Source organism: Aethalodelphis obliquidens, unplaced genomic scaffold, assembly GCF_003676395.1.
Source record: "Aethalodelphis obliquidens isolate GAN/ISIS:26980383/991018 unplaced genomic scaffold, ASM367639v1 scaffold61, whole genome shotgun sequence".
In the NCBI taxonomy this organism is placed as follows: domain Eukaryota; kingdom Metazoa; phylum Chordata; class Mammalia; order Artiodactyla; family Delphinidae; genus Aethalodelphis; species Aethalodelphis obliquidens.
The window spans coordinates 9,169,482-9,194,442 of NW_020838005.1; the positions used below are offsets into that span (position 1 = coordinate 9,169,482).

At 45.0% G+C, this 24,961-nt stretch overlaps 2 protein-coding genes across 11 annotated transcripts in view; one reads left to right on the top strand and one right to left on the bottom strand.

The window, feature by feature from the left end:
• GALNT7 (polypeptide N-acetylgalactosaminyltransferase 7) overlaps positions 1 to 2,764 on the bottom strand; it is a 118,982-nt gene extending 116,218 nt beyond the window's left edge. For 2 of the 5 annotated variants that reach the window (XM_027088002.1, XM_027087995.1), the window contains exon 1: positions 2,218 to 2,410. In XM_027088002.1, the coding sequence (XP_026943803.1) occupies positions 2,218 to 2,343 (126 nt within the window). In that variant the 5' untranslated portion in view covers positions 2,344 to 2,410. Of the gene's footprint in view, positions 1 to 2,217; positions 2,414 to 2,643 lie in introns of those variants that run through there. The other 3 variants (XM_027087998.1, XR_003428975.1, XM_027087996.1) reach the window with 3 other exon arrangements.
• Positions 1,323 to 24,488, top strand: LOC113610157 (translation initiation factor IF-2-like). 6 transcript variants are annotated; one of them, XM_027088004.1, is made up of 4 exons: positions 1,323 to 1,997; positions 11,721 to 11,830; positions 23,252 to 23,346; positions 23,975 to 24,488. In XM_027088004.1, exons 1-3 carry the CDS (start codon positions 1,573 to 1,575, stop codon positions 23,311 to 23,313), a joined length of 597 nt encoding a protein of 198 aa, XP_026943805.1. In that variant the 5' UTR covers positions 1,323 to 1,572; the 3' UTR covers positions 23,314 to 23,346; positions 23,975 to 24,488. The 6 variants fall into 6 exon arrangements, 4 of the variants coding, with proteins under 4 accessions (XP_026943805.1, XP_026943804.1, XP_026943806.1 ...); XM_027088003.1 differs by lacking the exon at positions 23,975 to 24,488 and having other exon boundaries at positions 23,252 to 23,537; XM_027088005.1 differs by lacking the exon at positions 23,975 to 24,488 and having other exon boundaries at positions 11,724 to 11,830; positions 23,252 to 23,537.
• The last annotated feature ends 473 nt before the right edge of the window (positions 24,489 to 24,961 follow it).

Genomic DNA, 24,961 nt, shown 5'->3' on the forward strand with positions numbered 1-24,961 from the left:
TAAAGGAGGAAGTAGTCCAGGGAAAAAAAAGCACCAGGCTACGGCAGACTTTTGTGCCTGGAACACTGAAAGTATGAGGCAAAAACCTGCACAGGGTGGACCCACCAAGACCAGCTTGCTAGAATAGAAGGATAACCTGTATTTGGTAAATGGGATTGTCCTAGACTATCTCAGGCCATTTATCAGAATCCAAAAAAGCCCTATACATGGATTAGTGTTAAGGAGAGGCAGGTGTTTCACAGTGAGTGGAGTATGTGTAATCACAATCAGAGTCAGAATTTTCCCGAAAGGAGATGTCCTTCTACTGCTGTATTTCAGAAACATTTAGATTAGCTTTTATTAAAGGGAGGCAATAGTCCCTTATTTATGCTTTTATGATTTATAAGCTATACCTTAACTTGCTTAGTTAATATTTACCCGCAAACTTAATAAAAGGGTTTGGCTCTCCGCATACATAAAGCATTCTTCTTAAATTGTTTGAAAGTCTTAAAAATCTAGCTTCAGTCTTTGGCAAATGACAGAAATTACCCTGGACCCACCGACAAACTTTATCCAATAAGTTGGACCAAAATTCAAGTTATAACCACCTCCTACAGCTATTAAATGAGCTCGTGGCTCAGTACTTGCACCAGCACTAATATATTATTTCAGAGGAAATAGGCATTGGGGCTGACGCTCCATCACCCCTTTAGAAGACTTGTTATCTGAACTGCAGAACATTCTGAATATGGCTAGTTTTGTCACTCTTTCCTCAATTTCTTCCCCCAGGAAATGGCATCTTTATGTCTTTATTAGCTCTCGGTATAAAGGCCATTTGATCACAAATGCTTTCAAACAACTGCAATATTCAGTCGTCCTTTCTCAATAAGTCATTTTGAAGCAAAATCATAAAGAGGTCACCATCACTCCATGAGAGCTGAGGGACTTAAAACCACAAACACATTCAAAAGGAAAACTGGGTACTTTTTATTACCATTAACTTAGATGACTTAGACGGGAATCCACCCCAGACGTTATAAAGAGATTCCAGTGCCGTTGTGTCTTCAAATACACACTAAAACTTAAGAGTAAATCTCAAGCGTAAACCTTCCCTCGTCACAGGGGCAGGAGCAGATAAGGGAATCTCTTCCTACGATTCTTAGTGTTGAAAGGACGCCTTCTCCCTCTACTTCCAGACGCTAACTTTCCAAAAGGAAAGTTAATAAAGGCGACCCCTCGGATGCAATGCAGACGCTGTTTGCACAAGGCGCTGGAAGCAGCACAGCTGCCCAGCCCCCGAGCCCCCGGCTCCCGCGTCCCAGGGGAAGGAGGGGCGCGGCCATAAAGGCGGGCAGGTCGGGCCGGGGGCGCGGCCGGGTCAGCGGGGCCGCAGCCCGGGGCCCAGGTCACCCACGTCCCGGGGCGCCGACGGAGCCCCACAGACCGGGAGAGTCGGGCGGCGGACAGCGCGTCCGGAGGAGCCCTCGGCGCGGGCGTCGACCGCACAAGTTAGTTTGGCGGCCCCGCGGCCCGGCCGCAACCTGGGGAGGGAAGAGGGGAGGAGAGGCGGGCTCCGGCCCGACGGGGCGGCCGATGGAGGGGGCTCCGGGGCGGGGGTCCGCAGGCGGGCGAGAGCGGCCGCCGGGAGGGGAGAGGGGGAGCGAGGGAGCGGGAGGCGGAGGGAGGCCGGTTCTGGGCGAGGCCTCGGCCGCGCATCGCCAGTCTCGGCGCCGAAGCCGAGGGGGCGGCGCTCTCCGCGGAGCCGGAGGCGGGGCCGCGCGTTCCCACCCGGGCTGGCAGCCGGGGGCGCCGGAGACCGGGAGGAGGGGGGCGCCCTGGACGCGCGGGGGCGGCCAGACCCAGGGGCCTGGTCCGCACCGGCGGTGGCGGCGGCCGCGGCCCCTCGCCTCCGTCAGGCATGCGCGCGCCACAGGCCGCAGCCCGGACCAGCCCCGCGTCCCCGGCTGCTGCCGCGGCGGTCCTGGCCCGGCCCTTCTCTCCTCCAGCCCGCGTTCCAGGTGCGGAGGGCGGCCGCCGAGCCCCCCCCCGCAGCGCGGGGCGGGGTGGCGCGGGGAGGTGCGGTGGGGGCTGGGACCGGACGCGGGGTTCGGGGCCCCCACCCGCCCGTCGCGCCACCTGCGGAGCCCGCGCTCGACCCGCCGACCCCGCTCCCGCCAGGCGCGCGAACAAAACAAGTTGCAGCTCTCCGCCGCCGGAGGGGGCGGGCGGGTCACTCACCCTCATCCTGCTCAGCGGGCTCGGCTCGTCCGGCCGCGGGGATAGGGAGGACCAGAGGACCACCAGCACCAGGAAGCTGCCCACCACCAGCAAACTGCGTAAGAGGAGCCCGATCTTCAGCCTCATCTTCCTCCGGCGGCGAGAGGCGCACAGCCGGGCGCAGCCGCCGCCACCGCTCTCCCCTCCCTCCTTCCCCCCCGCGCTCGCCGCCTCCTCCTCCCGCCCCCGCCGCCCGGCGGCCGCCCTCCCCGCCTCCGATCCGGAACTCCCCTCGCCTGGCGGGCCGCCCCACCCCCGCTCTCCCCTCCCTCCCCCGGCCGCTCCCGCCCCCACGCCCTCGCTGGGCGGCCCCCGGCCGGTCCGCAGCCCCTTCCCCGCCGCCGTCCCCCCGACCCCCCCAGGTCCTGCTACATGCGACTAACTTACACTCTCCCCAGGTCTGTCCTCAGCCTCGGCCCCACCGCTCAGCCCTAAAAGCTGACCGGGTCCCCAACTTTTATTGTCCTTTCGGGCTGTAACGCCGGCCCCCCGGCCCCCGCCGCGGGGCGGGCGGGAAGGAAACCAGGAAGTCGCGGCGGCCGTTGCCGCAGCTCCACGTGGCTGATTTATAGCTGGGAGGATATTTCCTTATTGATTGTGCTCGCTTCTTCACACGGCTCCTTAAGGAGCCGGATTTGTATCGAAAGGCCCAGGTGTGATGTGCAAATATCACCGGACCCCAGGAGCTCTACTTGGAAAGCGGGTAGTACGTCGCTGTCTCAGAGCTAATTAGAAGAAAAACAACCTAGTGGGAATAAGCAATACCAACCTTGTTCAAGGGCTAAGTTTCTATTCCTAGGACCGAGGATTTCGGGGTTTGTAAAACAATACTCAAAAAAAAAAATACTCCACCCTCGTCGCCTCCTTCAGACCCGATTTTTGCCGCTTGATGGAGGTTCCTTGATTTCTGTTTTTCAAAAGCCTTTCAGAAGCCTGAGACCTACATTACACGGGAAAGGGTATTGACAAATGTTTAGCCAGATGCCCCGGCCGGAGGAAATAATTTTTGTGCCCATATCTCCGAACAAAGATGTCAGTCGCCTCTATTGCCAGATGCACGTGATTATGTTATCAGTGTGACCTCGTATCTGCCTAATTCAAGTTGAACAGAATGTTTAATATCTTCTCCTAAGTTTTAGGATGGTAAAAGTTGATCCTTCTTCCTTAATATTGTCTCCTATCTGCAGGTACTTTAAAACAAGTGAAACCCGGTTATTTAAATTTCTAGAATGAAATAGAGAATTTCATTCAGGATAGATAAAGAATTGTACCAGACCAACTCCATGTGCTTCATGGTTTGGGTTACACTACCTAGTATATTGGGGATTTCTGTAGATGCCAATCATTTCAGAATTCCCACGAAATATTTGCAGTGAACAATAGGGGGAAATGTAGAATGGCTGACAATATGGTCAGGTCTGTTCTTGGCTGGATAATTGTGCAGAGTAATGCATGTAAGCCCAATACATACAGCACCTGGAGGGCTGTCATGGGTTGAATACAAGTCACTGTCTGACTCAGCATTTTTATCAACTACTTAAATCAAAATCAGTTGCTTTTCATATAGGACGAGGGAGACTGCTGAAGACCTTTTTTTTTTTTTTTGATGAAAAAGACCTGGACTTTAATTTGATTGATAAAGTATGAACCGGCTGGGTAATGTAGAAAGCTACTGCCCCACTCCTGAGTCAATTCAGGTCCATGTGGGGACCCAGGCAGCACCTGTACCCAGGTGATTCTGACCCAGCTCATCTGTGCACCACCTTCAGAGAAACAGTGAAAGGAAGGGGTGCTTGGGGAAAGGTTTATTTAGGTAACTGTGGAAAGCAGGAACAAGATCATTTGTGGACCCAACTTGGGCTGTTCACAGTGGGGAGGGCTCCTTTGCAAAGCAGACGTCCTTAGACAGAGACTGGGCTTGGAGGAGGTGACCTTCAAGGGATCTTACTCCTATCACATGAGGGAATAATTGCATTTGAAGTCAGCAGCCGAAGTCTTCCAGGAGTAATGAAACCTTCTGTTTGTGCTCTCATTTGCGCAGTCAGAGGAGACAGCTTTTGATTATTAAGAAAATAGGAAGCTTTATTTTTACTCTTATGGGCATAGTCAGGCAGGTGTGCAAATTGAAAGTGGTCCTTATCACTCCCTAAAGCAATCAGAAGGATTCTTGGGCAGAAATGGTATTCAGAGATGACCCTGCCACCCCCTTTAAGTTTTGCACAGAGAACTTAAAATACGTGTGAAAGGACACAAAATTAGAAATTGACCAGTGGGTATATGGTTGTAAAAGCCCAGGCTCCTCTGAGTCCTAGCAATGTTTTTTTTTTTTTTTTTTTTTTGCAGTACGCAGGCCTCTCCCGTTGTGGAGCACAGGCTCCGGACGCGCAGGCTCAGCGGCCATGGCTCACGGGCCCAGCCACTCCGCGGCATGTGGGATCTTCCCGGACCGGGGCATGAACCTGTGTCCCCTGCATCTGCAGGCGGACTCTCAACCACCGCGCCACCAGGGAAGCCCCTAGCAATGTTTAAAAGAAACTCAAAGTATAAAATACAAGCCTGTTGCAGCATTTGCAAGGAGGCAGCCTCAGCAGAGTTGACCCAACTGTTTAGAAAATGAGGAGCTACACGCATCCAAAGCTTAGTTCATGGTCAGTCACTTAACCTCTCTGAACCTTGGGCTCTTGTCTGCCGGACAGTGATTGCAATACTCACCTCACAATATCATCAAAAGGAATAATGGAGGTCAAGTACATGTGCAAATATAAAGTACAGATAGAGTAATGGGGCAAGTCTCAGTGTGTCTGGGTGCAGTTCGTTTTTTCTTAATGAATACTACAGTTACCATATGACAGGGATTGTTGTAGGGGAATACTTCTGGTTTGTCTAACCCGGGGTTCGCCGGGAAAGAGGGTTGAGACCAGAACTTAATTGGAGGGACACGGGACGGCCAAGAGAGCCTTGTCCTCTGTCAGGTTATGGTGGCTCATGTGGCAGGTGGTGACATGGTGTCTTCAGCTGGGGGCTCCACAGTAATGGGGGAAAGATAATTCTTTTGAATGCCTGGTGTTTGCAGGATGCTTCACACGTGTTACTGCATTTAATCTTTACGCCACGTGAGTGGGGCTGGCGTCACCATTGTTCTCAAGCTGGGATTCAAAGCAGACTAGATTTCTAGAGAAATCAGATTTTTAGAGATTAGATTTCTAGTCTCAGAATTCGTGTGGCTGCGTCCATGCTCCTTGCCAAGCTGGGCTAGCCTTCTGGGCCCGGAATATAAATGTTCTTAGGATGCAAAAGGTCAGGGCCTCAAGATTCGTTGCTTTTAAATTCTTCCCCTGTCTGCTCTGTCCGAGGGGAACCCACCATGAGGAGCTGCGCCCTTGCCGGGGCTGCTGTTTAGAGGTGAGATGCCCGCTCCGGGGGTCTAACCACTCCTTCCTTCCTTCTTTATCCTGCAGCCAAGCTGAACATCTGAGTTGCTAAGTGTGTCTTGAACTCCCTTTGCTTCCAGGCGGGGGGATTCTTTTTGCCTGAAGTGACACAAAAGCTTTCCCATGCTTCCTCCCAAATCCCTCCCATCCCCTAGGGCCCTTCCCACCAACACACTGGGACTGGTACCCTGCTGGGTGCTCTACCTCTCCCTCCCTGATAATTACATAAGGTATGTGAGGACGGAGCCTTGTCTGTCCAGTTCATCATTGTATCCCGTTTGTAGAAAGGGTTCAATAAATATTTTTTGGTGAAATAATGAATAATTGGATTGAGAATATAAACGGAAGATGAAACTTAGAAGAAACACCAGGACTATATCAACTGCTGGTCCTCCTTACCTGGAGCTTCTCCTTCCAAGGATAAAACTTTGTGGGTTTTATTTAATTAGAAAGGTGATTATTTTAGCTATCATGGTTATCACCATCAGCTGGTAGACTGTTATTTCCCCTCACTTTGAATCCTACTAGGGTTACTCAGGACTAAGAAGGAAGTGATAATTTTAATTTAAATTCAGATCATTGTGTCTACTGAGGTTTCCAAAAAAGGAAGAAAGAAAGGAAGGAAAGAATTAAAATGTATTGAAATGGGAACACATAGCCGAGGGCAAGTACTATTAGCAACCAAAGTTCAATTTTAACTATATGTGATTGTTAAGAGCTCAGGTTAAATTAGTCTCAGTGACCTATAAATTACTGGTTAAATATCCTAGTGCCTATTCTGTAAACCGTTTGATCACCTCTTTTCAAAGAAGAACATCCGTGATCGTATTTTTAAGTTAAGAATGTATTATAGGGAATTCCCTGGTGGTCCAGTGGTTAGGACTTGGTGCTTTCACTGCCTGGGGCCCAGGTTTGATCCCTGGTCAGGGAACTAAGATTCCGAAAGCCACGCGGCCAAAAAAAAAAAAAAAAAATGTATTATATTGTTTAGAAAATAATTGTTATTTAATTTTTTTTAAGTATAAAAAATATACTTTAAAAATTTTTTTTACTTAAGAATATATTCTTAAGTTTGTTAAGAATATATTAATTTTGGACAGTGTTTATTAGTTATCTCTTACTGCATAACAAATTACCCCCAAATGTAGCATTTTAAAGCAACAAATTTTTACTATTTCATGCAGTTCTGAGGGTTGGGAATCCAGGAGTGGCCCATCTAGGTGGCTCTGGCCCAGGGTCTCTCCTGAGGTTGTTGCCAGGCTGTCAGGTGGGCCTGGAGGAACCTGCTTCCAAGTTCACTCCCAAGGCCAACAGGCAGGCCTCACGGGCTACTGAGGGACACTTCAGTTCCTTGTCACAGAGCTGCTCAGGACGAGGCAGCTGGCTTCCTGCAGGGAAAGATCTGGGAGAGGGAGGGAGGGAGAGAAAGAGAGAGAGACAGGGGTCCAGAAGCTGTGGTCTGGTGCCGTGTGGAAGGGAGCCACACAAGGCTTTGAATCCTAGGAGGTCAGGGTCTTTGGAGGCTTAAGAACAACACTGGAAATCAGAATACTCGTTATTCCATTTATTATTTGTAGTATTTCGCTTACCATTATGATATGCTGAAGTCTTTCAAAAAGAATTCAGATCTTAAATAATTGCTCATTTCTGATTATCTTGCAAAGAAATACTCTGTGTCTTCAACTCTAAAACGAAGGTGTTGGGCCAAAGAATCTTGAACACCCCTTCCAATTCTGAAATTCTGATTGTCCTGTGATATTAATAGATGGTTGAAACTTTTAAATTTACACTCTTGTGTAGAATACAACCAAGTCAAATTCTGCCTCTATACTTTTTTTTTTTTCCTGGCATGTATTACTATTTCTGTAATAAAGAGATGGATAATTCCTGAGTTGTGCTCATCTGGAATAAAGACTGTTGTCACTAGGGCTTCCATTTGATGAGGTTAATGGTCTCCTACGCTGTTGTGAAGGCAGAAATGCTTATTTTAAAACCCTTTTAACAACTACTGAGTCTGTGCTCTAGAGCCCGCGAGCCACAACTACTGAGCCCGTGCACCACAACTACTGAAGCCCGCGTGCCACAACTACTGAAGCCCTCGCGCCACAACTACTGAAGCCCGCACGCCTAGAGCCTGTGCTCCGCAACAAGAGAAGCCACTGTAGTGAGTAGCCCGCGCACCACAATGAAGAGTAGCCCCTGCTCGCCGCAACTAGAGAAAGCCCGCACGCCGCAACTAGAGAAAGCCTGCGCGCCGCAACTAGAGAAAGCCCGTGCGCCGCAACTAGAGAAAGCCCACAAGCAGCAACGAAGACCCAACGCAGCCAAATATAAATAAATAAATTTATTTAAAAAAAAAAAACTTTTAGATTGAATGCTGTAGAACACTACCTCTCCAGGGGTCTGTAGTGTTTTCAGACTCCCATATTTCAGAAGTGCTCTTCTGACTTGACCATTTATTTAAGCGGCGACTGAACCACATTCTGTCTCCTAACAGTCTTGTTTGGAACCCCTTCAGCAACTTCCCATTGCTCTCAGAATTAAGCCCAAACCTCTCAATTTATTCCAAAGACCTTTGCGAGCCAGCCTCTGCTACCTCCACAGGCTCAGCTGGGCCACGAGTCCTCTTTTCCAAGCTAAACTGCAGCTATGTTGACCTTCTCTCCGTTTCTGGAATGGGCCAAGTTCTCTCTCCCTTCTAGGCCTTCACACAGGTTATTCCCTTACCCGGAACACTCTCTTAGTTTCAGCACCAACTACCTCCCACCAAACTCCCATCATCCTTCAGAATCATTTTATACATCAGTTCCTCCAGATTCCTCCGTTCTCTTCAGACCCCAGCCCTACCCTATGCTGTCCGAGCCCCCTGTTCATGCTTGGTCATGGCATGTAGGGCTCAGCTTTGTCATTGCTTACTCAGCGGTCTGTCACCCCCATCAGGCCATGTCCTCATTTGGTGTCATCTTCCCAGACGTTCACAGTGCCTAGCACACAGGACCTGCTGTGTTGGGGGAGAAGGAGTGAAAGCATAGTTGACATGTGCTGTGTTTCACATGCTCACTCTTATGTTTTAAGCAAGTTTGGAAACATTGTGTGATAGAAGATATACTGCATATATGTACAGGAAGAGAAAATGTTCTTGTTCTTTGCTCACTTGTTAGAAGATAACTGAAGAAAAGATGAACTTTCCAGTGTGGAATCTAGAAAAATTATACAGATGAACTTATTTGCAAAGCAGAAATAGAGACACAGACGTAAAGAACAGACAATGCCAGGGCGTGGGTCATGAATTGGGAGATTGGCACTGACATAATCACACTACTATGTATAAAATAATAACTAATGAGAACCTACTATATAGCACAGGGAACGCTACTCAGTGCTCTGTGGTGACCTAAATGGGAAGGAAATCCAAATAAGAGGGGATAGATGTATACATATGGCTGATTCACTTTGTTGTACAGCAGAAACTAATACAACATTGTAAAGCAACGACACTCCGATAAAAATTAATTTAAAAAATGCAAATTAAAAAAATGGTGAACTTTCCAGGCATTAGCAAAATGCAGTATGGCATAGTTGGAAAATAAAAGATTTGGAATTACCAGGTATCTACTTCCTGTTCAGCCTCTGATTCTCAGATCATTTAGGGTAATCTCTCCGCATAAGCTCTCTGCAGTCTATACCTCAGTTGCTTTGTATGCAATTCTGTTGTTTGTCTTTTGAGTTGTCTGAAAAGGCTTCTAGGCATAGTCCATTACTAAAAATAACCCAATCTTTTTTATAGCTAATAAAAATTATATCAGGTACTTCTGTCACTAAAAAATAAAAATCTTAGAAACCGAAGCTAGTCACTCTCCCCACTTCACCTCAGCTATAAAATTCTTTATCTCAGTTTTCCCTAATCTTTAAGAGTTTCAGTGTCTTTGTACGACTTGATAATGTGTATAGAGGTTCAGGTACTTTTCTTCCCCATGCTTTAATCATTTTGAATCAATAGATCTTAAAAGGCGATAATATCTAAATGTTTTGCAAAAGTATTTTAGAAGTAGGTGGCTTTGCCCTGGGGAAGGAGGGTGCACCGTTCTACATTTTTATCTGACCAAAATGAGTGCTGTAATTCCTAGATAATAAACTGAAACTACCTATCTGCCCACTGATGTGGAAGTTTATATGCACAAACTGTCATAGGACTTACAGTAATACCTTGACAAATTTCAGTTTTGAAGACTTTTTTATGTCATTTAACCACACTCTGCTGAGAACTTGAGTCTTTCTTCAGTGAATTTCATACTCTAATTTCATGAAATTTTAATACTTGAAGGGAAATTAGAAATGAGAGTCTAGCCAACTCTCATTTTATGTAAGATAGGTGGGTTCTTGGTGCCTCTTACTGAAAGAGCTTCTTTCTGTTCCACCTCTGTTGCATCAAAGTTATGCTCCGAGAGATTATCAGTACAGTTGTCCCTCGTTATCTGAGGGGGATTGGTTCCAGGACCCCTCGGACCAAAATCTGAGAATGCTCAAGTCCCTTGTGTAAAATGATATATATTCACATATAACCTATGCATATCTTTCTTTATACTTTAAATCATCTCTAGGTTGCTTATAATACCTAATACAATGTAAATACTATGTAAATAGTTGTTAAGTACAATGTAAATGCTATTTAAATAGTTCCCATTAGTGTGACAAATTCAAGTTTTGCTTTTTTTGTGTGTGTTTTGTTTTTGCAGTACGCGGGCCCCTCACTGCCGTGGCCTCTCCCGTTGCGGAGCACAGGCTCCGGACACGCAGGCTCAGCGGCCATGGCTCACGGGCCCAGCCGCTCCACGGCATGTGGGATCTTCCCAGACCGGGGCACGAACCCGTGTCCCCTGCATCGGCAGGTGGACTCTCAACCACTGCGCCACCAGGGAAGCCCCTCAAGTTTCGCTTTTTGAAATTTTCTGGAATTTTCTTTTTTCCAAATATTTTCAGGACCTAGAACCCACCGTCAGCAGACTGCCAACTGTATTAGCAAAACAGAGGCTGGTTTCTCTTGAAGGTATCAGGTTCCCATATTAAAGAATGTGAGATTCTAGGTGATGCATTTTGCCAAATCTCTCTGGCCGGACCACCATAGGTGTAGCTGGATGAGCAGGCTCTCTGCAGGGAGGTGAAGCGGTGTGGAGCAGAAGAAAGGGGCCAAGGACGAAGGAACATTGTCCTGCTTGTCCGAGGCAGCCTGCAGCCCAAAAGGCACATGATGGGAACGACAAAGAAGCGCTTTGCACCATCTTCTGAATGGTTTTGACTAGTTACAATAAGATTGGGTTATTTTTAGTAATTGACTATGCCTAGAAGCCTTTTCTGAGGCTGCAAAGGAGATAAGCAAAGTTGCATACGAATGAAACTGAGGTGTATGCTGGGTATACGCAGGGAGATTATCCTAAATGATCCAGGAATTAGAGGCTGGCCTGGGAGTAGATATCTGGTAATTCTAAGCCTTATGTTTTCCAACAACGTCATTCTCCACCTGGCTGATGCCCAGAAATTTCATCTTTTTAGACTGAACGATGAACAGTACACTTTCTCTTTATTTGAACACGTGGCTGTATGTTAATGATGACTTGGAGGGCCACACCTGGGAGACGTGGGCCCAGAGTGGTGACCTTCACGGGAGCTCAAAACACTGTCATTTAAAACTTTGGTTTGTGACTTTTCACTTGTGAGGGCATATGATATGCATGGGTGTTATTGTGGTACCTGTATGCAAATCGAGACTTAGTGAAGTATGGTATTCTTAGAGCTATTGGTCAAGGCAATGCGAAATAGATCTTTTTGCATAAAAAAATACTGTCGTTTAGATAAATGTACCTTTTGGCATATTGCAAAGAGTTTTGAAATTTAATTCCTTTTTTTTTGGAGAATGGTCTTTGAGGTCTTGGTCTTATGGGATGGCTTCTATTTCTCAAACTATGTAAAAAGATTTTTAACAATCCCTTGTTATGATCTTTTATTGTATATTTATAGAGATTTCTATTTATTCAGCAGTGTTTGGAGCACGTATCGTGTGCTAGCCATTGTTTTAAATCATGGGAAACAGCAGGAAACTAGAGGAGCAGAAATCCTTGTGGTCATGGAGTCAGACAATAAACAAGGTATGTAAATGATCGTTATTGATGCTGGTATATCACTTATGTGCCAAGAATTATCCTAAGAGCTTACAAGAATAACTCATTTACTTAGGTGGTATAGTAGAAGACAAATACTGTGGAAAGAAATCAAGGAGGGAAGTGGGATTTGGAATGCGGATGGGAGTGAGGGAAGGTTTCAATTTTAAAGAGTCTGAGACAGTCGCATTGAGGGGATGATATCTGGACAAGACCTGAAGGGCTGAGGGAACAGGGCGAATGGCTACCTGAGCGGAGGTGGCTTCAGGCTGAAAGGGCAGCAGATACAAAGGCCCTGAGGCAAGAACATTCCTGCTTGTTTTAGGAAAAGCAAGGACGGGAGGAGAGCTTTGGCTGAGAAAGTGTGGGTGGGGTGGCCCGATGTAACTCACATCCAAGTAGGACCACGGCCTCTGGCTTCTGGGTTTGTGAAGGAAAGGAACAACGATAAAAGCAAGGACCAGTTAGGAGGCTATTTTCATAATCCGGACAGGGGCTCGTGGTAGCCTGGACGAGGATTCTGACCGTGGAGGTGGTTAGAATAGGTCAGAATATGGGTATATTTTGATTACTCTTCAACTATTATGGTTCCAAATCACTGAAGTTGTTGTGCTGCTTCCAGGCTCTCTGTAAGTAGTTAAATTAATAACCTGGAAAACAAACTCTTTAAAGGCTCTGGCAGCACACGTTATTTAAAGAAACTGTGTAAGTGATTACTCGGCAATTTGGTTTAGATTTTCATGTGTACAGTATATTCTCAAGTGGAACTACCTGTATTGGAGATAGAATCTCCCAAGTAACAGTGGCAGTTTAGGTGCGGGGCCAACTGAGCTGATGAAAACAACTGGAAGTGCCAGGTGAAATACCTCTGTAATCTTTCTAAATGCGTCCATGCATGGGTAACAAGAAAATAAATACCAGGGTAAAAGACTGAACAGACAGGTAAGCTGAGTATGGAAGCTGGCTTTTGCCTTGGAGCTTTGGCCAAACCTAGGGTGCCTGAGTATCTTTTACATCCTGAGTTCAAGGATTTAGGAACAGAAAACAAATTCAGGGTCCATCCCAAAGTGGAAAGCCTAATAGGACCTCAAAAACTAGGATCCCTGAAGGGTTCCATCCCCAAGGTGAGAGAGAACTAAGTGAACACATTCCCCTCACCCTGAAGAGAAACGTCCCTCTACACATACCCTACACCATCCAACTAGGAAACTAGTCATCATAATGTGGCCCTGACCCTGGTTTGCAGTCAGAATTCACACAACCTGGATGCCTAGAAAAACCTCAGACCAAGAACTTAAAGTGATCCCAGACTAATGGTGTCACAAGGCATCTGAACTGCAAATGTGAATCCTTTTTGAAAGAACTCTCTTCACCTCAGGCTTTGAAAAATGTCCTGTTCCTGTGTCCCTAAGAAGATGAGTCACTCACAGTTGAAAATCACTGAACTCCCAAAGCCCTGGGTGGGAAATAATATTCTACAAAATAGGCTGCCTGGAAAACTTAGCAGTTAGAATTACCAGACACAGAATATAATCACATTTAATACACCTCAAGAAGTGAAAAGAGAGCTCTGAAAATATGAGTAAAATTGAGAAAAGACCTAATTTCAAGAAATAAAAATATACTAAGTTAATGGACGGGTTAAACAGTACAGTAGAACTGTTACTGAAATGTTTCATCCCTTGGCTTCTGGGCCTTTGGTTGTTTTCCTGTCTCTCGGGCCACTCACTGTCAGTCTCATCACAAATTCTGCTATGTAAAAAGACAGCATTGTTTAGAATTCAGTTCTAGTTCTTTTTCTTTTCCTCAGTTTTGAATCTTTGTGAGGATTGACCCATCACAAGGTTTCAGTTCCGTTAAGTGCAATTCATTTATTTTCCCACCAAATCGTCTATTCTTCCTAGGCTCCTGATTTAGCCATTGGCACTTAAAAAAGAAATTTCTAAGACATCTTTCATAGTTTCTTCCACTTTTCCTTCCAGATTTCATCATTAACAAGTCAGGACCACCCCATCACTGATGTTTCCTTTTGCATCTCTTCCCACTGCTATAATTCACATTTCTTTGCAGTTTCTTTACCATGTTCCCATCGTTTAATCTCCTATTTCTTAAAACCATTCGACCTACCACTACTATTATTTTTCTAAAATATAAGTTCAACGATATCACCCCTGGAGCAAAAACCTCTAGTGGTTCACCTTACATTGTGTCCTGGAAGTATAATGGCCTCAAATGAGATACTGAAGCATACCTATACTAAGTACATCTTAAAGATTGTAGGTTCCGTGAACTTCTTGGTACAGAGTGTTAGAAAACGAGATGGATGGTGGAGAAGGAGAAGATCCTGCAGGACCTTCTTAAATGAGTTCTCGGTAGAACATTTGTCTTCTAGGGCAAAATCACGCGCAGCAACCTGTTCTGCTTAGGTTTGAGAAGTGGCAGTAAGTGAAATAAAGTACATTCGCGCATCCAGTTGACGACGAGATAAATGACTTAAGCTGAGATTAAGCAAACTGAAAAAGTCAAAATAAGGCCCATAGAAAAGGTGCTTCCAAACCAGTGAACAGGAGTTTGGAAGATTTTAAGACTTTGAGGAAGAACATCAATGAATGAGGGTAGACTTATTGCTATGACAAACCCCACAACTTCAGGGGCTTCATACAATGAAAATGTATCACATCACAGTCCCATCCTCTTTGCAGGTTGTGGGGAGGGAAGGGACTCCGCCCCTCCCAGCCCGTTAGGGATCCAGGCTTTTCCCATTCAGTGGATCTCCCATCCCCTGAGGAACCCAAGCCCTCCACTGGATTCTTTGCATCTAGCTGGCAGTTTAGGGAAAAAAAGAGCAGGTGCAGGATCCCCTGTGTTGTGTTTTAAGAGCCAGGCCTGGAGCGGTGAACATTCCTTCTGATAACTTTTATTGGCTAGAACTCAGCGACATGTACTGATAGGTGAATAGTTAAATGGTGTATTTGGTCCTTCAAATCATGTTTTAGAAAATATTTAGTAGCATGGGAAAATGGAAACAGTAAGTGGGGGAAAATATGATACAAAAGTAAGTGCAGGGCTTCCCTGGTGGCGCAGTGGTTGAGAGTCTGCCTGCCGATGCAGGGGACACAGGTTCGTGCCCCAGTCCAGGAAGATCCCACATGCCACGGAGCGGCTGGGCCCATGAGCCATGGCCGCTGAGCCTGCGCGTCTGGAGCCTGTGCTCTGCAATGGGAGAGGCCGCAACGGTGAGAGGCCCGTGTACCGCAAAAAAAAAAAAAAAAAGTAAGTGCATTCTGGTTCTAACTCGTTAATAAAATAAATATTTTCATTTAAAAAAGCCTATAAGGAAATAACCCACTAACATTTTGATCTCTGTCTAAATAGTGGGATTGTTGGGAATCTTCTCAATATTCCTCTTTCTTATCTAAATTATTGATTATGAAAGTGTTACTTTTCAAAATAAACCTTATCAACAAAATTTTAAAGAAAGAAAGTGGTGTGTCTTTAAAAGATTTCTATATTCCTGGAAATTACCCATCAGAGGCCTTGTACATAGTAGATGCTTAATACGTTTTCAAAGATTCACCATATTCATTGACTGAATAGAGTAATTAAATGGAAAAAGCCTAAGAACTAAATGTTAAGGAACTGTTATTTCCCCAATGATGCCATGTAAATGTGGTAACAGGTGAGCCAAATCACCACACTTTCTATGATAATCTGATTTCAGTTTTGTAACACTTAAGTCATATAGTAGATGTGGTACCAATACTAGCGAGTTACCTGTGTTAGTGTTTCCTGAACTTTATTCATCTTGGTACTGTTTGTGCCATTTTTAGTTATACCTAGAGTAGTATACATATTATTGCTTAATATTTTCCATTCAAATTATATACTTTTATAAAGTTACGTTTAGCTTTGTACTAAACAATGATACTAGTAAAATCACAGGACTGTGTTATTAATTTTTCAACACTTATTAAAATTAATGCATAATTATCAAAATTTTAATAATTCACATTCTACTTAATCATCCCTTTTAACCCCAACTTTACTACACTTTAGAAATAACTGACCTATTATATGTCATATTTATCTACTTAATGTCTTAGGTTCAAGCTTCTATAATGTTTAGGTTCAAGCTTCCATGAACAATACAGGTTTTGCCCACTTGACAGAATATCTAGCTTTATGAATTATGCTCTAATTTTGTGATTTATGTTCATGTATAGGTGAACATAAAGTGAACGTTTAATAGGTACTCTAAATAAGTTAACTTACTTTTTAAAAAAATTTTTTTTAAACGATGAATACTCCATCTTCCCCACACCCATCCCATTAATGGAATCCCACTGATACAATAGAGAATGTTTCTAAGGCAAAACAAAATAAGTCAGTTAATATATGGAACTTTTTTTTTTTTTTTTTGCGGTATGCGGGCCTCTCACTGTTGTGGCCTCTCCCGTTGCGGAGCACAGGCTCCAGAGGCGCAGGCTCAGTAGTTGTGGCTCACGGGCCCAGCCACTCCACGGCATGTGGGATCTTCCCAGACCAGGGCACGAACCCGTGTTCCCTGCATCGGCAGGCGGACTCTCAACCACTGCGCCACCAGGGAAGCCCTGGAACATTTTTTAAAGACCAGAATTCTTTGGTTTGCACGTACCTCACATGAGTAAAATAGAGAGGTAGCTACTGTTTCTCAAGATCGTAATCCTGCTCCCAGAGATGATAAATGACAACAACAGCAAAAGCTGGCCATTAATTTCACACTTTGGGTGCAGATTTCTTTTTTGAATGACAAAGAATACAAACTTTGGGTTTTGTGACTCTTGAACTAAAAATACAGAGGGAATTGTAGAATGTACATCTGGGGAAATCCTTAGGATAGAGACCTTTTCCGGGATGATTTATGTGTTGTCTAAAAATAAGGCTGTGGTTTCTCAGTTGTTCCTGGCTTTGTGGTGATTAAGTTTTTCACTTTTTAAAAACCAAGTGTTAAGAAAGAGGTGGGAACCAGGAAAACAGGGTGAAGTCAGAGAAATAAAACGGAGACCCACAGCCAAGGGGATGACTTAATAGGTCACATTAGGTAGGTTATGGTAAAAAAACGACAAGATTTTCTTTTCCTGCATTTTAAAAAGAAAACAAAAATCTTCAGCACAGATCCCATCTACAGAGACTGGAGGGTCTCGGAGGACAGGAGCTGACTGATGAACACTCACGCTCATTGTGGGGCACAGACTTCGAGAACGAGCCTTTTCCTGAGTCCCGAGGACCATAGACGCGTTGGCTGAACTGTTTGTTATTCTTACCAGTGGGGTGTGGCTGAGATTCCATTACGTATATTGTCCCACCACGTGATTCATCCAGCGGGTGTATTTTAATCATTGAACCAAGACGTGAGTAATTGGAAAGGAGGAAACCTAAGAAGAAACACCAGTTCTTCTGCATTGACCTATACAGGTCAGGAACTAGGAGGTCTTTTGTCTTTTCTTTTGACGTCTAAAAAGAAATATGCTTACATCTCCAAGAGAAAGAGCAAGAAAACAGAGGGATGAAACATTCCTGATCGAGGGCCTGTAGTCAATGTCCCATTTACCCCATGTGTCACCTGCTTGAGCCCTAACCCCTACTATCCACCACTCCAGTTACCCTGATCTTTCCTGTTCTTAGGGTATGATTTAAATAAACAGCCTGTTCTCCTCTTTTTGGAAGTTGGATACAAATGATGAATAATCAGTGGTGAATTTGGCCTCACTTTTGACTGACCTCATTAGGCTTTAAATGGGAATCACAGAGACCCACAAAGGTACATTGCGGTTGTCCTGGCACCGAGCACTAATGGGTAGAGTTCACAAATAAAATAATAGAAACGATTCTGTCTTGCGTGGACTCTGGGGAGACAGCAGACAGATACCCCCTCTGGTCAGTAGCTGGAGGAGTCCGGGCTGTGCGGCCCCAGAGGCAGAGCTACAGGACAGTCCCTGCTGTGCCTCGAGGACAGCCCTTGCCCTGCCCCGATGGGAGGACTGTTGTTTAATTGCTGGTCTTTACAGCCACGTTGCATGCGTAACCGTCATCTTCAGGGGACCAAAGTACCTCTGCTGAGTTTATCATAGTGCAAGAGTGTCTCAGTTTCACAAACTGTGATGGGGCAACCTAAATTAAGCTTTTTTTTTTTTTTTTTTTTTTTTTGCGGTACGCGGGCCTCTCACTGTTGTGGCCTCTCCCGTTGCGGAGCACAGGCTCCGGACGCGCAGGCTCAGCAGCCATGGCTCTCGGGCCCAGCCGCTCCGCGGCATGTAGGATCTTCCCGGACCGGGGCACGAACCCGCGTCCCCTGCATCGGCAGGCGGACTCTCAACCACTGCGCCACCAGGGAAGCCCCTAAGCTATTTTACTTGCTTTGTTGGAAGAGGGGGACCAAGGTCAAAGAAACTGGCCTTAGAACACACCGTGCTGCGAATAAGATTTGAACCCATTTCTACAAACTCCCAGTCTAAGGTTTCCTTTACTCGGTGGAAACTCCTATATCAAGTTGAAGACATGAATCATTTGTTCAATTTAATTAAGTGTTCGTAAACTGAGCATGGGCACTGGAGACACAGCGCTGGATGAGCCGGGAAAATCCCCTGCTTTCACAGAGCTTAGAGGCCCAGAAGGAAGGTGGACAGTAAGTTATGTAAGGTGTGTTATGATGAGACCCACTTCAGATTCAGTACACGATGCAACGGGGGCGCCTCATGCTACCTAAATCTGGTGGATCACAGAGGGGCTCCTTGAAGAGCAGACTGATGCAGGAGTAGGTGTTACCCAGCCAAGGAGGTGGCTGAGGGAGATAAGAGAACAGAAAGCGGTCCTACGGCTGGTGTGAGTGATCCACGGAGAGCGATGGCTAAACCAAGGATTTTAGAAATAATCTTAAGGACAACAGGAAAGGGAGGAAACCAGACCACAGTGGGTGTGGATTGAGAGCAACAGAGAGCCTGGAGTCCACATGGTTCAGCTTAGAGTCCCTCGCCTCCCATTACCAGATAATGTTAAGAATGCACAAATATTTAATTTCCTAAAAGACTGAAGGAAGAGAAACCAGCGCTCTTCTTCAGTTCAGACAATTTCTGTCTGCTAAATAGCTGCTGCATTCTAGGGCATGTGATACCTGTACTAGGCGCCATTCAGACTCAAGGAGCAAGTAACTATGTCCTGGTGTCTGCTTACCCATTACATTCAGAGCAGTGCTTATGAGCACCTCACCGACAGCAATCTGATGGAAAGACAGGACAAAACAAAATGCAACAGCTGGGCCCGTCTGCAAACAGCTATTAGGCAGACTGCTTAACATTTTAACAAAGAACCAAGTTGATCTCGGGATTACCTCCGAGAGTAAGAGAATTTGGGAGTTTTATTTTTTTTTAAATATTAAGAACAAATTTCAATTTTATGCCACCAAATTACTTTTTGCTTAAAAATATGAGTGCAGGGCTTCCCTGGTGGCGCAGTGGTTGAGAGTCCGCCTGCCGATGCAGGGGACGTGGGTTCGTGCCCCGGTCCGGGAGGATCCCACGTGCCGCGGAGCGGCTGGGCCCATGAGCCATGGCCGCTGAGCCTGCACGTCCGGAGCCTGTGCTCCGCAACAGGAGAGGCCACAACAGTGAGAGGCCCGTGTACCGAAAAAAAAAAAAAAAAAAAAAGGAGCAGGTAGCAAATTGACTCCAGAAATGAAACTGTTTTCATCACAAGGAGACATTTTCAATGTGATTTGACAGTTTTCCATCAGCACGGATCAAAGAACATCAACCAGTGGACTAGGCCCTGGAAATATTTATGACTGTCCAGTTTGCTTTCTTTTTTAAAAAAGACAAACTATTCACAGTATTAAAAGCATTTGTATAACTTTCTTCTAACACACTATGCACAAATTTTCATATCTCAACATGGAAAGGATTCTGGTTGTATTTGAAAGGTTCGAGGGTATGTAATAAGCCTCACCGTTCACATATGATTTCACTGATACATTCATGGAACACATGTTGAGTCACTGTGCCAGACTGAGGACACAATGTCCTGCTCTTATGGAGCTCACAGCCTGGGAAATCCAAATGGAATGATTAATGGTTTTAGAATGTGTTTCTTTTGCTTGGCCGTTCTTCTCACTACTACCTCTAATTAAAAATTTAACGTTCTATTTTATAACGATTTCCAAATATCCCTTTTTACTATTAGAATTGTGTGAAAACACTCTTTTTCTGGGTACCTGTCATTCAGTGTTATGCCATAATGGCTGACATCATGAACTTATCAAGAGTTTCACTGCCATGATTCACTCTAGTTGATGCCTTATGTTCAAAAGGAAAGAAAGGAAAGGAAAGGAAAGAGAGAGAGGGAAGGAGGGAGGGAGGGAGGAAGGAAGGAAGGAAGAAGGAAGGAAGGAAGGGGATGCTAATGAGCATTGCTACCCGTGAAGCTCTTTACGGATAATGTATGATAAGAAAAGAAAAAAATTGAAACAAAAAATTTGGGGAGCAGAAATCTGGGAGCACAGAAAAAAGTAAACTAGAACTAGAATTGTGCAACAAATTAGAATTATTATTTTTTATTTTATTTTATTTTATTTTGCGGTATGGGGGCCTCTCACTGCTGTGGCCTCTCCCGTTGCGGAGCACAGGCTCCGGACGCGCAGGCTCAGCGGCCATGGCTCACGGGCCCAGCCGCTCCATGGCATGTGGGATCTTCCCGGACCGGGGCATGAACCCATGTCCTCTGCATCGGCAGGCGGACTCTCAACCACTGTGCCACCAGAGAAGCCCTAGAATTATTTTTAACCAAACTTGAGAAAACAGGAGGTTAATAATCCGTGAATGCAATCTAAGGAAAATCCTCAATTGCTTAAGCTAAGGATTGAGAAAATCTTAAATCAGATGTGTTAGCAAGAGCAAATAAATTATTACAATGCTTTAATTCAACATTAAATAAAATTTCAATCACCAGTTCCTCTTGTGAAGTCTACCAAGCGACTTGAACTGTGTCTCTTGCCTAGAAATAGGTCAGTTAAAAAAATGATTGCAGAGGAGTATATGATGATGTCTGATTTCATGAGTCATTTAATGCTTAATAAGAAAAGCAAATCAATCAAGGGGGAAAATATCAATAGTTCAAATCTGTTGCATCTGAGGTTTTAAATTTTATTTTGCTTCTTTAATTTTGAAATCTCAGCATTAGAAATCAGAATTTTTCATTACCTTTCTCTTTTCTTGTCTCAAGTGACCGTTTATTGAATTCATTGTATTACATATGGAAATTTTCAAATGCAGATTGTTTTACTTCAAAGGTTTTTAAAAATGTTGATTGCACAGAGAGAAGGTGCTGGGAATAAGAATTCACACCTGCATACAAGCAGGCATTTAAAACAACTGTCCATCATTTAAAATCTGCATTCTCATGCTTTAGCATCAGTGAGTTAAAAGAGGAACTTTACCACTTAGAGTTTCCATCAACCTGCATTTACTGATCCCCTGCAGTATGAACCCTGTGGTTTCAGAGCAGCACAACCTCACCCAACCACACGCAGCAGCTCCAGACTAGTCCCCCGTCTTCATTTAGACCTACCGTCTACCACCCAGCTCAAACCAAGGGGGGAAGAGGGGGTGGGAGGAATTGGGAGATTGGGATTGACATATACACTACTATGTATAAAATAGATAACTAATGAGAACCTACTGTATAGCACAGGGAGCTCTACTCAGTGCTCTGTGGTGACCTCAATGGGAAGGAAATCCAAAAAAGAGGGGATAGATGTATATGTTTAGCTGATTTACTTTACTGTACAGCAGAAACTAACACAACATTGTATAGCAACTATACTCCAATACGAATTTTAAAAAACTCATTGGGGGGCTTCCCTGGTGGCGCAGTGGTTGGGAGTCTGCCTGCTAATGCAGGGGACACGGGTTCGAGCCCTGGTCTGGGAGGATCCCACATGCCGCAGAGCAACTAGGCCCGTGAGCCACAACTACTGAGCCTGCGCGTTTGGAGCCTGTGCTCCGCAACAGGAGAGGCCGCGATAGTGAGAGGTCTGCGCACCGAGATGAAGAGTGGCCCCCTCTTGCCACAAGTAGAGAAAGCCCTCGCACAGAAACGAAGACCCAACACAGCAAAAATAAATAAATTAAAAAAAAACAAAAAAACTCATTGGGTAGTAAAGTTCCTTCTTATTTCTACAAATTCGAAGAATAGCTGTTTCAAAGCATAAAGTACAAGAAAATGAAAGACTGAAGGACTGAATGCTAGAGTTTTGCAGGCGGGGTTTCAGCAGAGCGCACAGCCTCATCCCCCAGGAGGGCAGGAGGGATGCTACGCAAGGACCAGTGTGTGTTCCCCAAACTCCTCCCGGTTCTTCCGGAAGCACAGCCTTAGTGCGTTTCCGAGACCCTCGTACAGGGGTCACGTGACTGCGTTCTGGCCAATGGAAATTACGTACACCACTTGCAGGCCTGGCCCCTGATCATCAGCGTACACAGTCCTCCAAGTTCTGTTTTTTCCTCTGCCCGTCGTCAGATGAACAGAATTCAGGGGAAGACAAGGTCAACGGGCTGGAAGAGTCCCTGTGAGGGCATGTGTGGAAGAGTCCCCCGCTTCTTCCTGCTGCACTCGTACTGGACTGTGACCAAGCAAGAACTTAGCCTCCACTGCATTACACCCCCGAAGCTTGGGGTTGCCACAGAAGTTATTACACGATGAATAACACAGGTGTAAAGTGAGATGGTGGCCAGGAGAATAAGAAAGCAAGTATCCTGGATTTACAGTTGGCCGCTCATGCCACATTACTGTGTGTGGACATGAAAATAGCAAAATCAGAACCACAGACAGGGGACTTCCCTGGTGGTCCTGTGGTTAGGACTCCATGCTTCCACTGCTGGGGGGTCCAGGTTGGATCCCCGGTCAGGGAACTAGATCCCGCGTGCCGCAACTAAGACCCGGCACAGCCAAATATATAAATATTAAAAAAAAAAAACCCCACACAACATAAACAAAAAGTTACTAAGCCAATATATTAAGGTTCAGCTACAGTTGAATACCTTGGCGATCATCCGTTTTTTTCTTCTAAGGTCTACATGTCTGTGTCACCTTTCCCCAGACATGTAGCTGCTGCCTTCCCCTTGGGAACCAATTGTTCACACGTCCCCTCCACATTTCCCCTATGATTATGTAGCTTCATTATCCTGCATTCCTTTCCCAAGTTGTTAAAATTATTTTCTGTTTTTCATAAATTGTTGATAGCCACTTCTTTGACATTAATGAATCTGTAAGGGGAGGAAGGTAAGCTCAATTATTTCAGCATAAAAATACAAGCCAGTTTTTCAAAAATTGTAATTTTGTTCTTGTTTAATATTTTCTTTTGTGTTTTTTTTCCCCTACCAGATATTGCAATATGTTATTATGGTCTGGTAATCAAAACCAGAATAATGATGATGCCACAATAGACCAATGGATTGAAATAGAAGACCCCAAAGCATGTAAGAAGCATAATAGAATACCCAGAAGTATATATAAATGCTACTCTTTTCCTCAGAGATTTTTTTTTTTTTTTTTTTTTTTTTTGCCATACCACGTGCCTTGCAGCATCTTTCCCGACTAGGGGTTGAACCTGGGCCACTGCAGTGAAAGCCCGGAATCCTAACCACTAGCCCAGGGAAGTCCCTATAAATGCCACTCTTGTGTGTACTTTTTTTTTTTTTTTCCGGTACGCGGGCCTCTCACTGTTGTGGCCTCTCCCGTTGCGGAGCACAGGCTCCGGACGCACAGGCTCAGCGGCCATGGCTCGCGGGCCCAGCCGCTCCGCGGCATGTGGGATCTTCCCGGACCGGGGCACGAACCCGTGTCCCCTGCATCGGCAGACGGACTCTCAACCACTGCGCTACCAGGGAAGCCCTCTATATTCTTTTTTAAAATAACACAGTGTAACAGCAAAGCCACCAGAATGGCTTCCAATCTTTCCCACCTCCTAGTTCACCCCCCACCATGTAATCCCCTCTTACTTTGTAGCAGGGTTGGTTTGTGTGGCCCTAGAACAGCAGGAGGGATGGCAGGTCCTCGGGATTTAGCTCACACTCCTCTTTTGGCTCCCTCGTTGTGGGGAAGTAGGTCGTCTCGCGAGAGGACACTCAGGCAGCTCTGGAGGGGCCCCTGTGACGAGGAACTGAGACCCAAAGCCAGCAAGAACCCAGGCCTAACAATGAACAGGTACGTGAGCTTGGAAGGCAGTTCAAGTGGCAGTTGAGCCAGTACCCAAGCGTACCATCCAGAGTCCTAAATCTCAGGAACCGTGCGAGACAACGAATGTTTGTTGCTTTGTGCTACTCTGACAAGTTTTGGGGTAATTTGTTACACATTAGATAATTCAACCACATAGCACATAAAATAAAATCAATAAAACTAATATGGGTCCATGATTAGTAAAGTACACGATTTGACAGTTTTGACACTTCTGTTTCATCTTGTCTTCCTCAAAATTAATTCCTTTGAGTAAAACATGTGATTACCAGTGTAACTAAAGGATTATTTTCCATTTTATTAAACTCATTAAACAGTATTGCAGTTTATTTGCTTCTATTTAAAAACATGATATGACTCTGGGAAAAAAGCTACTTCAAATTAGCCTAAAAACTATTATTTCTTTCTATCAATGTGTAAAAACATGATGCTTGCTTAGTAGAAGTTCCTATGAGGTAGACTGACTTAAACATATATTTAAGCATAACATTCTAAACAAACAAGTTCTTTTGAAGTCCTTGAAGATAGTTTTCTTTCTTGTGAACATCCCCCTTTATACTCCTAAGATTGTTTGCAATCTCTGTCATTATTCTTGGTAGATTTATACTTCAACAGAGTAACTGAATGCTAACAGTTCTGAACTAGCGAAGCTCCAAATAAAGAAGCTTTATTATGTGTGAGGGTGCTGGAAAGACTAAAACCCCAAGTTCTGAGTCAAGGCGATCATTCTGAGCAGCCTGTGTCTCTGCCAGGGTTACAGCACCAGCGTTCTCCGTGCTTCACTGAGGTTGGAATCCAGATATTGGTACTGAATTGTCTCAATCTGGTCACAGTGTTCGTTTTACTTTCCCACTCATT

Excerpts from the sequence above, each read along its gene's own strand:
- LOC113610157 (XM_027088004.1), top strand. The coding sequence starts at position 1,573 with ATGGAGGGGGCTCCGGGGCGGGGGTCCGCAGGCGGGCGAGAGCGGCCG. Across the intron at positions 1,998-11,720 it reads TCCTCCAGCCCGCGTTCCAG|CAGTGTTTGGAGCACGTATC; the intron begins GTGCGGAGGGCG and ends CTATTTATTCAG. Across the intron at positions 11,831-23,251 it reads GGAGTCAGACAATAAACAAG|ATATTGCAATATGTTATTAT; the intron begins GTATGTAAATGA and ends TTCCCCTACCAG.